We start from the raw sequence: 16,961 nt of genomic DNA, 5'->3' as shown, positions 1-16,961 counted from the left end.
TTTGAATCGCTTTTTGCTTGATCTTGTTGATGGCCGTTGATGATGCGGTTTGGCGGCTTGGTGCTCACGTCTATTGTTTCTTCGATATTTCAAATTTATCTTTTTATTTAAGGTTGTTATTTATTTTGTTTAATGTTAATGTTGACTGGACATTCTCAAAGGCACTATCAAATTTTATATTATTTATGTTATACTATTGTTTTTGTATTACTTAAGGATTATTATTGGGTGCTCCCTTTCATGTGATGGTCAGTCATAGGACTTACTTAGAGCTTCATTGAAGAAGCTGTTTGTAAGTGAATAAAAAAATTCGGAAAAAAATTTTGATATTTAAAAAAATAAAAATAGTTAAATCTAACATTTTAGGTTTAGCCGACTTCTTTAACCATGTTTACTCACCGGGTTGGTCTAGTGGTGAACGCGTCTTCTCAAATCAGCTGATTTGGAAATCGAGAGTTCCAGCGTTCAAGTCCTAATAAAGCCAATTATTTTTACACGGATTTGAATACTAGATCGAGGATACCAGTGTTCTTTGGTGGTTGGGTTTCAATTAACCACACATCTCAGGAATGGTCGAACTGAGAATGTACAAGACTACACTTTATTTATACTCATACGTATCATCCTCATTCATCCTCTGAAGTATTATCTAAACGGTAGTTACCAGAGACTAAACAGGAAAAAGAAAGAAGACTTCTTTAACCATGTACCTTTATAACTCGGCTACTCCTTAATGCAATGGAACATGAATTTTTTCTATTACAATTTAGCTAAATAGTAATTTCACGTTTTGAATTTTTTGTTTTTATACTTCATTATTTACAATAATTAATTAAAATTTGTCATGATTCTCTTATTGATGAAATGATATAATAGAATCTAAACTGGGTTATTTTTAACATCATTATTTGTGACATGATTGATGAAAATTTTAAATTACATGAAGCCATACATAGCGTTTAATTAATCAATCAATCAGTTCAACCCTCTTTGACTAGCTTATTTAATTTAATTTAACTGAAATAGCCGCAACAGTAGTTAAAAATACTCAAAAATAATTCCCTAATTTTTTTGGTATTTATAGTTTAAAAACACCGAATTTTTCGGTCCACGAAAGAAAAATGAAAATCTTTATCATTCAAACTTAACATAATTCTTGCGTAAGATTACAATTAGAATTTTAATTTAAGTTTGCGCACGCATGTGTGTATTTAAAGAAAAAACTGTATGTTTTATGTCTTTTTTCTTTTATTTTAAAATTTAGGATTACAACAAATTTAGTAATTTGCTGAAATTATTATTTTAACGAATAATAACAATACTCTATTACTCATAAAGTAATTTATTAAACGGTAATCTTTTTTTAATTTCATATATAAATTAATAGTTTTAAAATATCCATGTTTTAGGTCTAGAGTTCAAAGAATAAAAAATGGCATTAGTCTTAGTTCCTTGTCTAAATAAAGCATTTGTTTAAATCTTTATGCTAAATCAAATAGGATAATAGAAAAACCAGAGTTGGATAATGCACAATGTTGAGTTGTAAAGGAGGAATTTTTTAATTCAGCGATTTTTCAGACCAAAACAGAACAATTTTTGTAAATAAATATGCTTATACGATAATAAATAATTAATTTTTTTTTTAATTATCATAATTAATTGTTTTTTAAGTGATTAAAAGTAATTCTAGAGCAAGGATAAACATTTACGCAAATTGTCTGTTTTACTGAACCGTAATCTTTTTTTAAAATAAGTTACATTGTAATAGAGATGGATGCAAAGAAGAATTTGTGAGCGATCTTCGCCGGAAGACAGGGGAGACGGTGACCCTCGAAGTTTTGTCCATACGGCCGGCCTGTGGGGCGACACAGTTGGTAACGGTGACCGTGCCACCCATCCTCGCCGGCAAGCTATTGGCTGACGGTCGCTTGTGTATAGGATGGGTGGCCTGTAGGGTGGTGTGGAGATCCCTGCAAGATTACTGCTTCCGCTAATGACATCCGGGGCACCAGGCGAAATCATGTGATGGTTCGGACCGGAGCGGCTACTGTTTTAATTGTGGAGGTTGGCCATGTCAGGAAGAACTGTTGCCGGGAGGCTAGGTGACCTTCCTGTAAGGCGCATGGGCACGCCCCCGGAGGCCGGGGTTGTAAGATTACCCATGCGGCGTGAGGTTTGGCTGCAGTTGCACTCTGACACTCGGCGGTTCCGGTATAGAACAGCCTCGTCCGAGAGGTTGCTCAAGCGTTTCACCTTCGGTGATCGAACGGGGACTCCTTCGTGAACTGCGGAGTGGGAGTAAAGACCGAAGTCCCGGTGAGGGATCCCTTCGGGGGTTTCTCATTTGAGGCAAGGCACTGGAAGACCATAATATCGGGGATCCTCTTGTGGTTCCCCTCTTGAGGCCAAGCACTATAAGATCGTACTCCTGGTAGAGGAACCTCTTTTTGGGATCCCCTTATTAGAGGCATGACACGAATGACCGAGACCCGGCTGTCAGGGTGAAGGCCTTGGGAACGGCGTAGCCGAATCCAGGGTTGCTGCTCAGGCAGTTCGAGGCGATGGCAACTCCCGGATCTGTGTTACCGGAAATGTGGATCCGGCTCTTGGAGGCGGTGCAAAAGAAAGACGAGAAAAAAAGTTACGTTGTAATTTGCTTAATAAATAACTTTCCTGAAGATTATATAAAATCATTGTGTGAAACATAATCTACGGTGTGTAAATGTAAAAGATATAACCTGTAGAATATTATTTAGGTTAACATTTTAAAAATTTAATTAAAACTTAAAATTGATTTTCCGAAAAAGAAACAATAATATAATTTCTGAAACGGTAACAAATAATTAAAATTACAGATTTTAAAACATATATTATTTATCCAATCTTTTTTCCATTCACTTAAATACGTTTTTAACAAAGTATAGTCATTTAAACCAAATAAGTAAGTCATAAAAATTCAAAGTAAGTCATTTAAACAATGACAAAGAATTAAACTTTAAATTTTGAACAGTAAACGTGTTTTAAATCATTCTTAAATGATTTTTCTTAAACAATTTGCATTTTTTGACTCTTTTGTTAAATATTTATTTTCATATTCCTAATATCGAATAAAAAATACATGATAAGAAGTCGCATAACCAAAGGGTAAAACTGTTGTAATCCCATGTTCAAAGTTGCTTTTGAGGAACTCCTGCGATACTGAAGTGTAATGCGCAGTACCCGCTCTATTTGTTGAAAAATAATAACATAGTTGTCACACAATAGGTAACTTTTAAAACATTGGGAGCTCTTTTTTAATTCAATAAAAATCATTTCTTGTAAAATATCACATTTTTCCAGTGATAGCAACACTAAAAAGTGTAAAACTAGGATTACCTTTCTTAAAACAATTTATGCGACACGATTTTATTCTTAAAAAATTAAATGATTTTTTAATTTCATTTTCCATACTTTAAACGGTAAGTAAAAATATTGAATTATGATACTGCATTGTAAGAAAATTCTTATCCTTCCACCTTTAATTATACATTTTTAACATTAATTATAATTATCGAAAATAAGTTCATAATATTACTGACGTCCTTTTTTAATTTGTTTCTTTAGTGGCAAGTCCCCCGGAGCGGGCACATAGCAAAGAAGAAAGTGCAGCATCTAGCCCATCACCTGATACAGGAGCTTCATCCTCTTTGCCTTCTTTAAATCGAAATGGACAATTGAACAGTAAGAAAATTTTGTTTTGTTTGTATATGTAACATAAAAGTAGAAGAAATTCAAATTAGCACCGTACTAACATTATTTATTGTGTAAATAATCTATTTTCAACAAAATCTTTGCATAAGTGAAATAACTTTAAAAAACTTTTTATTTTATAAAAAAATATTTTATCTTTCCATATACATGATAATATTTCAATCGGAATAATTTTATGCAGCCAATATTTTACCTTATTCAGTGGAGTAACAGTAGTTATTTGATTTCAAGTAGATGACACAAATCATTAAGTCTATCCAAATATAAATTTGATCACTGCTGTTTCTTTTTTTCATTTAACATATTTTTTTCGAATTTAAAGTGCTATTTGTGAAATTTTCATATTGTGGTTAAATTTCTTTGAATATGTGTCCTATTTCAATGATGTATATTCAAAAGCTGATTTCTGTTATGTGTAAAGATGTTTCCGTTTTGCTGTGTTGTTTTTCCTTTTATCCAATAAAAATAAAGAGCCGAAATGAAAAATGTTTGATCATTGAATATGTTGACAACTTTTTTCATATCATGATGTTTTAGTAAGGTTCATGGGTATCATCTAAAACATCTAAAACCTTTTAATTTTTTGATATCTGTTTTTTAAGGGTAAGTTTTTAGGGTAATTACTTTTTTATACTGTATAATGTGTAATTTTTAAAATTAACTATTTTATAAGGAAAGTTAGAATCTTAATCCTTAAATAAATAGTGTTTTACTTTATTTTTATTTAACCTTATACAAATTTTTCATTCTATATTTTATTGATTTATAAATTTCAATTAACATGATTAAAGATTTTTTTTTATTCAAATACTTAAAAATCGCTTTACAATAATAAAAAAAAATCACTTCATAGAAATAGTGCCCATAAAATAAGTTATTTAAAAAATTACTTCATAATGAGGTACAAAATAGCTCATATTATTGCGAAAAGATAACAAAATAAAATTCAATAATTCCTTACTCTTATCAACAATAGATTTTAATTTACCAAAATAAACAAACATCAAAAATAAAAAACTTGCCTCTACTAACATACTTTTCCCAACACATCCAATTAACAATCTATGCAAGCACTACCTCTTACCCATACCCAAATCTATTGACAATTTAATAGAAAATTAAAAGTAAAATAACTATCACATTTTAATGTATGTGCATACCTACTAATAAACAACATTTTACTTACAATGAAAAAAGATATACAACTGACAGACTTAATTCAACTATTCAATTAAAGTTGCCACACTTTCAGAAAAGAAAAATATTTCATTATTTTTAAAACCAGAGAAAATATGTAATACAGTTGGTATAACAAAGCAAAACTTACAGAACATTTACCCAGGAGTATAGATTAAACTGCAGTGAAAGTAATAAATTCTACATCAGCAGACTTCAGAAATAGAATTCAAGAGGACTTAAAGGCACTAAGTACATCAATTCCTCTCTATCAGTGTTAGGATTGTATGAAATGCTTTTAAAGTCTGAGATTTTGGGAAGAAAAATTCCAGGTGTTCACCTCCTCATACTAGAGAGGGGACAATTGTTGAAAAGGTTACTACAGAAACTTCTTAAGGTAGTCAAGGGTATTAGAAGTCAGATTATGGAAGACTAGTATTGAAGTTTCTAGTGATAATTCCTTGCATTATGCTGTGATGCTGACTTCTTTAAATATTCTGGAATCAAAATAGCTTCTCAATTGAATCTTCATGAAAAACAACAAAAGAAATTAAAAGACCAATTGCATGTAGGAACTTGAAATGTCAAAACTTTCTTACCGAGTGGAAAGAGAAAATAAAGAGGGAAGTGAAGATAAATACATTGAATATATTAGAATTGAGTAGAGGTGGAAAGACCAGGAGAAGTTTAAGGAAGAATTGAGTGTGATATTCAGGAACTAGGAAAGAAAGAGTGATACAATGTAACCTATGATTATAGAAATATGAGATAAATGGAAAGGGATTGATAAAATAAGAGGAATTGAGGGTGGTTGGGAATATGTTCATGAGGAGAAAGAAGTAGGAGAAAGGTGGAAGGAATACGTGGAAGACCTGTTTATGACAAGAGAGAAACTTGAACTATACATAGAAAAGGAAAGGAGAAAATGAAGAGGGTAAAGGACCATCTATATTAAAACAGTAAAAACAGAAAATAATCAAAGAAGTGAAGAATCGACTAGAGTAGTTGAGTAGTTCAATTACTCCAATCTAATTTTATAAATGCATAAATGAAGAGGGAGTGGAAGAAAAAGTATAACTGTGTAATAGGATAAGACCAGTTAATGAATACTACTCAGAACAATAAGTTTAACAGCTAATTCTGCTAAAATATTGTTAAGAATCCTAAACCGTAAGTTGATAAAAATTGTGGAAGAGAATGGAGGAGAAAAAACAATTTGGCTTCAGGGAAGGGAAACGAACAAGAGATGTCATTGGCCTAATAAATATGGCTGGAGAAGGATATTTAGAGAGAGAAGAGAGTTGAATCTGTGTTTCATAGATTTAGAGAACGTATTTGATATAGTCACGTAGCAGAAAATGATGGAGATACTTAAATAGATAAAATTAGAATGGAAAGACAGAAGGTAAATTAAATAATTACATATGAGGCAAACAGCAGCAATGACAGTAGATAAGAATATGACTGACTGGATGGATCTAGGTTGAGGTATTGGTCAAGGATGCTATCTCTCATCACACTGATCAAAATTTATATTGAAGATATGACAAGGAATATATTAGAATAAAGAGAAAATAGAAAGAGAAAGAATTATAGGAAGATAAAAAATAAAATGCCTAAGGTTTTCTGATGATATGGTAATTCTAACTGATGGTGCACACACATTTCAAAGGGCACATTTCTGTGCCCTTTGAAATGAAAAAGATGAAGGAAAAACTTAATAATGAAAGTATTCAATAAAGGGTATTTAGTGGTAAAGAAAAATAAAAGACGGATAGAAAAAGTAAACAATTACAGATATTTGAGCACTATGGTAACAGAGGATTGGAAGAGTGCAATGGAAAAAAGGGAATGATAGCAATGTCAAAGGAAGCCTTCAGTAAGAAGAAGAAGTAACTTAGTAGTAAAATTATGGGAGTGAAGCTCCCATATTGACCGTAAGGAAGAGCGAGAGGACTGGATTATGACTTTTGAGGTGTAGATTTGGTGAAGGATGGAGAAAATAAGAGAAATGGATAAAGTGAGGAATGAGGAAGTAATGAACAGGATTAAATAAGAAAGAGCACTTATGCTGGAAGAACACAAAAGCAAAGGAGTTAGAACATATGGTTAGAGGAAGCGAATCTTAACATTTGCATTGGAAGGGTCAGTAGAAGGAGAAAGGAAGCGAGAAAGAAGGATGAAGTAAAAAGAAGAAGAGAAGATGGAAAACTACAATGGGAAGGGAACTACAGATGATGATGTTGCATCAATCTTAGCAAATTCATTTCAAAATGTCAGCATACTTACAAATGTAATAACTACTTGTAAATTTTGCATTCAACACATAAAATTCACAAACTCAATGCACTTAAAAAAAAATTGAATTTTTTCTCTTTATGTGCTATTAACAACACATTGTGGAATATCATTAAAAAGTTCTTGTTTAAATGTATTTCCAGGTACATGAATAGTTTATAACTTTTGAAAACTGTAAATCCTCAATTCTTCATTCTGACCTACTAATCCGACAAAATAATCATAATGTGGAATGCTTTTGTTTAGGTTTGCTAAAATGACAAGTTTCTGAGGTTTAATTTTTTCTAAAAAATAGTAATGTTTTTTAATCATTGTTTAAATATGTTACATTATTTTCGTTGAATGAATATAAATTTAATTATAATTTATACAAATTTTACTGTTATAAAAAAATTTGTTATAGAATCTTATAACAAGAACAGAATGTACTATTTCCAATTCACTCATACACAAGATTAAGCATTTTTTAATTTCTTATAAAGTTTAAATCTCCTAACAGTTTGCTCTTGAAACAAATGGGATTAACGATTTAAAAAAATCCTAATGGAACATCCATTAATGTAAACTTCCTTTGAGTCAAGTTTTACCTACTCTAAAATTGTAAATTTCACATACAAATTCCTTTACTTCCTAAAATAAAGTAAGTAATCATATCAGAGAAATATATTTAATATCGCGATACTTATTATATATATTTGTATGTAAATAAGTTTAAGCTGATAGAAGAACTGACTGATAGATAACAGTGAAGTTTTTTTTTTTATAATTAGTAGCCTAGACTACCTATTATTGACTTGGATTTTTTATTATTTTCAGTATCATCTCATTTCCTATACATATAAAAGCTTCCGTCCGTAGAAAATATTTATTTGAAAGACAAGCAATCGGTGCAATATGATATAATTCTAATTTGTGTGTAAGTTATTTTTTTATTTTTATTATACTACTTACTTTCCCCGTCCCCCGGAGCCGGACACGCAATTAAGTATAAACTCAGCTGGGGTGGCTTTTCTTCAAACTACCTCGGAAGGAGGCAAGGCCCCCGCCCAGGCGGCCGGGAATCGATCTTTTTGCATGCCATGCTTCAAATGAAGAGTTTTCAAAAGGGAACTCTCCACCGGGACTCCGGTCTTGTCGCCTCGCCACTAGCGGGGAACCCTCAAAGGTATCCCCCACCAGGATTACGGTCTTGAATTCCCTTTAATACATCTCAAAGGAGTCCCCATCCGATCATTGAAGATGGAAGACTGAAGCCTCCCACCCTTCCCGGGTGGAGCTGTCCCTGAAAGACACCATGACGTTAATCTGAAGACAACTCCTGCCGCTGATGCACCAATCTTGCATCCTCCACCTCCGGGCGCATGACCGTACAACTTGCAGGATGTATATCGAGGCTCCTGCTTACAATCTTTACGAATATGGCCAGCCTTACCACACGTAAAACAATGGCCACTTCTATCTGCGCCATTACAGAACTTGGCCTGTGGCCTGGACTCCACCATTTAAAGCAGAGTTGGATGGAGGCGCGCTGCGACATCCGACAGGCCACCACCCATCCAACGTGAACACGCCCATCAGACAGCAGTTTATTCGCAAGGATGGGTGGCACAGCTAATTTTACTACTTGCGTCGAACCGTAAGCCGGCCGCTTTGATAAAATATCCATAGTGACCGACTCACCAGTTATTTTACGAATCTTCCTGAGAAACTCATCCTTTTTTTTCCCCTACATCCCTGGGCCGGACATCCACTCAAGTATACACGGCCCAGGGATGTATCCTTTGACTCTAAGGGAGCCTCCACCGGCTTTACGTCCGGCACGGCAGATCAGCCCCCCCGGTTCCGGATCTTATCTTATTGCTGCCCGCCTCTAATCCTCCGCACGCAAGGGAAGGTCCGGCTATGCCGTCCCCCCCGCCACACGCAGAGAACCGGGTCTCGGTCTTTCCTCTTTTATGCCTGCCTCAAACCGGCGGCGCCAGCCCCAGCAAGCACCGAAGCGCCCCCAGGAACCAACACCGCCGGCCGGGACTCGGTCTTTTCTTTATCCCTTTCAAGCAACCCCAGGAGTTCCCACCCCATCACCGGAACCCGCATACCTAAGCATACGGGCCCTCCGGGGTGGGACTGTCCTCCTGCCCTATCCTCGCGCCTATCGTCTGTGATGCCTCTCCTCTTCCTCCTTAGATTTGAGGACGGTGCTCGCGAAATTGGAAAACCAATCCCAGTTGTTAGTGGATTGCATTAGTCAGCTAACCAGCTTGTCAGGTGTCAGGTTATTACGTCTTATTTCATGTCTGAGACCCTCCCAACTATAGCAGTAGAATACGGTGTGTTCCGCGTCGTCTTCTTCCTGACAGTACGGACAGCTTGACGTCTGCCTTTTCCCGATTCTATTAAGGTATTTCCCAAACGACCCATCTCCTGTCATCAACTGAGTAGTGTGGAAATTTAGTCCGCCTTTCTCCCTACCCAACCACTCTTTCAGATTGGGAATAAATCTCCTTGTCCACTCACCCGCTTGAGCGGATGACCATGCGTTTTGCCAGTTGCTAACGACTGTGTCTTCTACCTCGGCTCTTAGCACACCTGCCGCCCTCGTGCTTCGGCCTTTTATCTGTAATTCAATGGGAGGCGTTTCAGCTAAGACACATAACGCATCGTAAGAAATTGTTCTATATCCTGAGACAACTCGTATTAGTGCTACTCTGTGCACGCTTCTAAGTTTGCGTTTATTGCGTTGTACATTCATTGCAGTGCCCCAGACCGGTGCCGCGTATAAGATAGATGACATCATTGCCGTTGTGATCAACCTTCTGACCACCAGTTTTGGTGCACAGTGGTTATTAAATAGACCTCTTAGAGCCTTAATTGTAGGGGCAACCTTTTGACAAATCATATCTATGTGATAACCGTACTTTAGACTCTTATCTATGAATACGCCCAAGTATTTGACGTTACTGACTTCACGAATAATTTCCCCCCTTATTTCTATATTTATTCCTCTGACCCGTCTCCTACTAGAGAGCAAAATGCATTTTGACTTAGCTGGGGCTACTCGGAGTTGGTTGTTATCTAACCATTCGTCTAATAGTTGTAAGGCCTGATTTGCCTTAATTTCAAGACGGTCCACTTCCCTATCTTCCACCAGTACCGCAACGTCATCTGCATAGCCGACAATCCTCACTCCTTCCGGATAAGGAAGCCTGAATATTCCATCTTAGAAAACATTCCAGAGTATAGGTCCTAGAACGGACCCCTTTGGAAAGCCGCCAAACATCTGAAAATTTACCGTGCCCTCAACAGTCTTGACCTCAGTATGTCTATCGTGTAGATAAGTTTATTTTGTTTTACGACTTGTAAAAATTATATCCGCTAACTTAAATTTTATCAAACAACTTAAAAGTCGTTTAATAAAATGATAAGCCTTTCCCTACACCTTTTGCTATATTTACAAAAGTAGACTGCTAAATTAAAATTAAAGTTATGAAAATATTTCTTAATTAGTCAAAACAAAATCTTAATTATCTTTATTAAACAAAAAAATTAGTTTTTAATCATTATAATAACCTTTTAAAATCACAAGTTAATATTGAGTTATCTCTTTATTTTTTCAGAACAAGGATCTTTGACGATAGTTCGTCGCAGCAGTACCAAGAAGCCCGGACAAAATCGCACCACCTCCGTTGATGAGGAGACGTTGGACGCCATCGATCTCTCTACTGACAATCTGCCTGCAGTTGACACCCCCGATGCCTGCGATAAAGCGGCGCTCAGGTAATTTTCTTGTTTCTTTATATTAGTGTAATTTTGTATAACGTTTACTTTAGAACATTTTAAAAGTAAATTTACCTTTCAGATGTAATCAATTTTTTCTGATTGTTTTTTCTAAACCTAAGAAAAAAAGTACTTTAAAGAAAATAATCATTGACTCTTATTTAATGCAGAAGTAAGATCTTTCTGTATAATTCTTCCGATTTTTATTTAATTGTTCTATCCTATTATTTTTCCCCCTAAAATAAAACATATTTCGTAGCAATATCTAGTAATCAAACCCTTTTCAGGAAATAATCCTTTTTGTAGAAAACGTCTTAGTTACTGATAAGATTGTTTTTTTCATGGCGATTGTCATGTAAATGCTCGTAAATTGTAGAAAATGCTCGTAACTCTTTCTCAAGTCCATGGGCAGATCTTTCTAAATAAATTTTCGTTTATTTATTATTATATGTTTTTTGTTTGAATGTAAATGTCTTACCCTCCGCTCGATTATTTATGATTTATTGTAAAGTACTTAACATTATCTGTGAATATAACATATTAAATGTGCATGTCTTAGCTTAAAGAATATTATAATACCTCATAAATGGAGTTCAGTCAGCCGGGTAAGGTCAGAACATAGGTCTTCAGGTCTTATAGGTCTACTCACTTGTCTCATCCACAGCACAGATCAGACTACTGGTAAAAGTAAATTAATAAATTTTCAAAGAAACTAACTTCAATAAAAACTATTCCTTATATATACGAGTATATTTTTTTCCTTACCTCAACACTTAGTTCCATTAGTTTCTTCACTTTTCTTTCCTTTGTTTCATATTGTGTTTTAAAAATGAATGCAGCAATGAATTTTACTCTTTTACCCACTTATTGCACTGTAGTTTTACTTAGTATTAGCTAAAATGGAAAAAAGTTCAATATCGAAATGTTGGTATTTTTTTCTTGGATTATATCTTTCTCAATTTTTTTTTTCATTTTTTTACTGCTTCCTCAACTTAAAATTTCTGACAGGGAATAAATTAATCCTTTTCTTTTGTTGCTTTCCGCACTTGAATTTGATTTTATAAATATTTACCTATAAATTTAATAATAATATATTTTATTAATATATAAAATATTATAATATATTCTATTTTACTCTAATAATAAAATTTACTGTAAATATCTGATTCATATAAGGTTTCAAATTTATAAATATCTATTTTCCATAATTCAAAATGTTTTTCTTAAAATCTAAACACCTTTTTCTACTTTACATAATCAAACGATTGAAGATGCTGCTCATGCCAAAACATTTTTACTTTATTTTTCTTCAGCTACCGTTATGAATAATCTAATAAAATTACGTTTCTCAAAACACGTGCTCCTTCTGAAACCTAATTTAAATTTCTCAGTTCTATGCTCGCTTTAACTCTGCAACGACTTCTTCTTACCTAACTGTCTTTTTATCCGTAAATGTCCTTATTTGTATTTACAACTTATGTAAATTTGATAGCGAGGTGATTTTTGCCGAGATATAACTGTTTAGTAGTACACAACAGTGTACTACTACAAACCTGTACTGGTTTGATCGGCATGAGGTTGATGGCTTCCACGGCCATCCGAATGTGGTTTTTCCCTTGCATTTTATCTTGAATATGTACCTCCACTTCCTAATGATCTACCCGATTTGAGGCACAGGATTGAAATAGCTGTCCCTTCCATAACTTCAGACATGCCTGTTAAAGTATGGGACGAACTCTCCTATCGGTTGAATGTGTGCTGTATGACTGAAACGGTGGTCACATTGAACTTTTATAGGAAAAACTGTAAGAGTTACTTTTTCATTTTAGTTCTGGTTCATTAGAGTAAATCAAAGTTAAGAAATATTAAATAAATTTAAAATCTCAGTGAATAGCATTTTTGTACGCTCTGTATTTTTAGTATCGGGTCTAAAATGTTTGCGTTATAATCTTATGATTACGGCCAGAAATCCATAAGTTGTGGGCTATTTCAAGTAAAGTGTTACAATACATGAAAAGGTCACCATCATGATGGTGTTTTGGTTTTCGAAAGTAAGTTACTTTAAAATATTAATGTAATTTTTAACGTTATTCTACCTATAATTATATCTATGAATATTTATCAGTACTTCCAAACATACCTCTACATAGGATAAGTATGCCAAGTTGATTATTTTCAGATAGTATAATTGTTTCCAGGCCAAGCAAACAGTTACAATATGGAGTTTTTCTCCATCCTTAAATGAAATGTAATTATTAACATTTATTATTTTTCAAAATAATATGTTACTGAATTGAGGATTTTTTTTTGTAATACAAGATTGATTTTTCAAACCTATTAATTAATCATTAACTTCATAAAAGTTATTTAAGCTGAAAGCTTATTCCTAAAGTTAATCAGAAATAAAAATTCAGTATTTTTATTTTATTTTATTTATTTTTTAATTATTAGAATGGATACAGCTGGAAGAGTGCAATAATAAATTAATTTGTTAGATTTCTATTTACCTTTGTCTTAAAATTAATTGAAATCAATCAAGATTCTTGAGGATAGGGTAAAACTGTCGGCTACTAAATCTAACCATCAGTCATTTACGAATAACCATTTATTCCATTGTTGACTGATTCTCATTCCACTCTTGATGAAGCCAACAAATATCAACTGAGTATTACTTATTGGTTATAATTATTATTTTGTGAATTTTTGTATGCATTGATGAAAAATAATACGTATAAACAGAATTAAATTTAATTAATATGATTAAAGTTGAGTATTTCATATTTAATAGTACTGTAGATTTCATGTGGTTTTGTTCCTTGACGTAGCTAGCACTCACTAAAAAAAAACTTTATTTCCAGTTTTAAAATTGATAATATACATGGATGTCGTTTGAAATATAAATTTATGACATTTATTGTTTAAGTATTGTGATCGCGAAAATTTTAGGTTTTCAGATTTCAACGGAAATATCCATTTTAACCATGCCTAATTCCATTTTGACTAGTTTCGGCGTGACATCTGTACGTGCATATGTATACATGTACGTTCGTATGTACACCTCGCATTTAACTCATAAACGATTAGCCGTAGGATGTTGAATTTTTATGGATTTAGGACTGCTGTAACATCTAGTTGTGCACCTTCCCTTTTTGAATGCAGCCGACTAAACCAAAAAAGCCCAAAATCCAAAAAAAATTGTATAAAAAAAAATATGAAAAGAACTCGAAAGTTATTAGTGAAATAAGATTTTATGTTCTCTTAAAAATGCATGCATGTAATTTAATAGACGTACAAGGAAGTCATATGGTGTACACAACAGATTTTTTAAAATAAATTTCTTACATTATATTAATTATATAAAATAAAATACATCCAAATACTGTACAGTTCAACTATTTTACCGTTCATATCAACTCTTTAAATCACTCGGGTTAGATCTAGAGCGTGTCTCAAGTACAGCAACTGCTATACTTGAGAGTAACTGCTGTACTTGATAATTAGTTACGATAATTAATGACATAATAATCTTTCCATATATTATGAAAACGTTTTTTACAAAGAGCGTCGCTTATTAGCGTTGCTATCTTCGGAGTACTTCATTGTTTAAAAGATAAGAGATTGTACCGATAGTCGTTCAAGTAGGGTTGCCCTAATATAAATCCTGAAGTGTATTAATAGAGTTTCTATTAATAGAGTTAGATTGTTACAGTTTGTTGGTAATAACTGTAGTTAAATTTCATACAGAATAAACAAACGCTCATACTTTGAATTGTGGCTGACAAAATATATGTACTACCGGCGGGATTTAAATTCACATTTTATGTAACCTAAATGTCCACCGTTACTTTACTTACAAAGGCCTTTTCCCCTTTTTTTCGTGATCAGCAGACGTTGACTTTGGCAATAACCACTTTCCTTAATGTACCTGTAAAGAAATATTTCACTCTAATCTGCTAAGCGTCCTTGTTACTGTGATTGTGAGCGATGGCATTAGCCTCTTTTCACTAATCTTTTTGTTTCTGATGATCTTGTATGTTTTGCTGAAGAGAGTGATTCGTAACGAGTGGCAAAGGGAATGGAATGCTACCATTAACAATAAGCTCGTACTGTTAAGAATACTGCGTCACCGAGGAGCTCCTAATGAAGGAATAACCGTCGAGAGGAGGTTATTATTTGCCGTTTACAAATAGGACACACTAGGCTCACTCATGGATATCTCATGATTCAGACCGGTGCACCCGTTTGTACTCGCTGTGACTGCCAACTAACTGTATATTACATCCTTCTGAATTTTTTCTATTACGCAGCATTGCGTCGAAAGATTGAAATAGGGGTTAACTTCCGAAATATCTTAGGAAACTGTGAGACGATGTTATTGAATGTTTTACGATTTCCTAGGGCCGTCCTTTTATATTCAAATATTTGAGATTTCTGTAGTATATTTCAGCTAGTTATGCCGTCTGGTGTATGGCAGATGGTAATTTTATTCTTTTAATTTAGGTAATTCATGTAATATTCCATTGTGATTTTAATTCGCATTTAGCTTACGTCATTGGCGTTTTCCATTTATATTACTAGTCTTTATGTTTTAATTTAATTTTTAATTTTTATTTATTTACTATATAAATACCGTGTCCGGACGCTAATGACGATACTTCGTTGTGCGTCCAGAAAAAAAGGAGGAAACCTCTTTTTATTTTCCCGACCGCTACATTCATTCTCATCTATATTAATCATAGTTATAATTATCTATAATTAATGATAACATAATTATCATAAAAATATTCAGGTAAAATGAGATTTCAAGATTCTTCTTAATCGTTTAAACTCTTCAGTCAAACTAATAGTTTATTAATAAACTCGTATTTTTAAACAATTTCCAGCCATTTATTAATTATATTAAACGTTGTAGTGAATCTCTTTTAAACAATGTTGAAGTATTTTTTTGCGATCTAATTTTGTTCAATTATGATGATAAATAGATGGAAAAACTTACGAAAAATAATCCTACCTTATCTGATACCAACTCTTTGAATAAAGACTGTTAAGCACGAAAATAAGGTTAGAGAACGTTGTAAGCTTTAATTTTATAACCTAAAATTACAAAAAATACTATTTCTTAAGTACAAAGAAGTACTCCATATTTTATGACTTTATTTTATAAAAGTATTTTACAAATAGTCTAATACTTTAGTGTGATTTTTTTCATAATCCCAAATAAAATATATGTCACAGAGACGAAAAATTTATATCAAAAAAGAAAATTTATTTTTTACATCACTTTTCCTTTGGGGATCAAAGGTTCTTAAAGTTGTTTGTAACATCTCGTGCTAGGGATTCTACAGTATTTCCCTTCGGGAATTCAGACTGTGTTGTCAAAAAGTAGCTTTCTTTTCGTTGTATTGAATTTTAACTTTATAATACTTTTTTAACTTTATTTTTTAATAGTTTACAACTTTGACAGGAAACATCGATTATATATATATATATATATTCATTAAAAAATTTTAAAAATACATTTATTCATACTATTGTATTTATGCAAATTGGAGATGATTTTTATTTTGTTAACTTTAAATTATATTATGAAATGCATAAGTTAAGTGGTAAACTGATGTATCTAGTAATGCTATCGACGATAGATATTAACCATAACAGTTACTAAAGTTGTTTATAAAAAAACTAAACATCATTAACCCTCAGCATTTTACAAAAAAAAATGTTTTATCAAACATTTTGTAATACATTCCACAGTTCTATAAAAATGTTCACGTTACCGTTAGGTAAAAAGTGTATTACCGTTATGTACTTGATTAACTAACTATCCATAAGAAATAAAAAAGGAAATTATCAGAAATAATTATTTTTAAATCGACTTAAAAATCCAGTAAAAAAGATAATTTAACCTCCATTCATCTTGCGAAATCAATGGAAGTTTAAAACCAAACAATTTTTATAAC

The 16,961-nt window shown here is 32.9% G+C and overlaps 1 protein-coding gene across 1 annotated transcript in view; it reads left to right on the top strand.

The window, feature by feature from the left end:
• The window catches only part of LOC142319940 (dual specificity calcium/calmodulin-dependent 3',5'-cyclic nucleotide phosphodiesterase 1-like), a 193,054-nt gene that overhangs the window by 25,589 nt on the left and 150,504 nt on the right, over nt 1-16,961 (top strand). The window contains exons 2-3 of the mRNA XM_075357616.1: nt 3,604-3,720; nt 10,842-11,001. Coding sequence (XP_075213731.1) covers nt 3,604-3,720; nt 10,842-11,001 — 277 coding nt within the window. The remainder of the gene's footprint in view (nt 1-3,603; nt 3,721-10,841; nt 11,002-16,961) is intronic.

Source organism: Lycorma delicatula, chromosome 2 (genome assembly GCF_047948215.1).
Source record: "Lycorma delicatula isolate Av1 chromosome 2, ASM4794821v1, whole genome shotgun sequence".
NCBI classification, from domain to species: Eukaryota; Metazoa; Arthropoda; class Insecta; order Hemiptera; family Fulgoridae; genus Lycorma; species Lycorma delicatula.
This window is presented reverse-complemented; position numbering and strand designations above follow the sequence as displayed.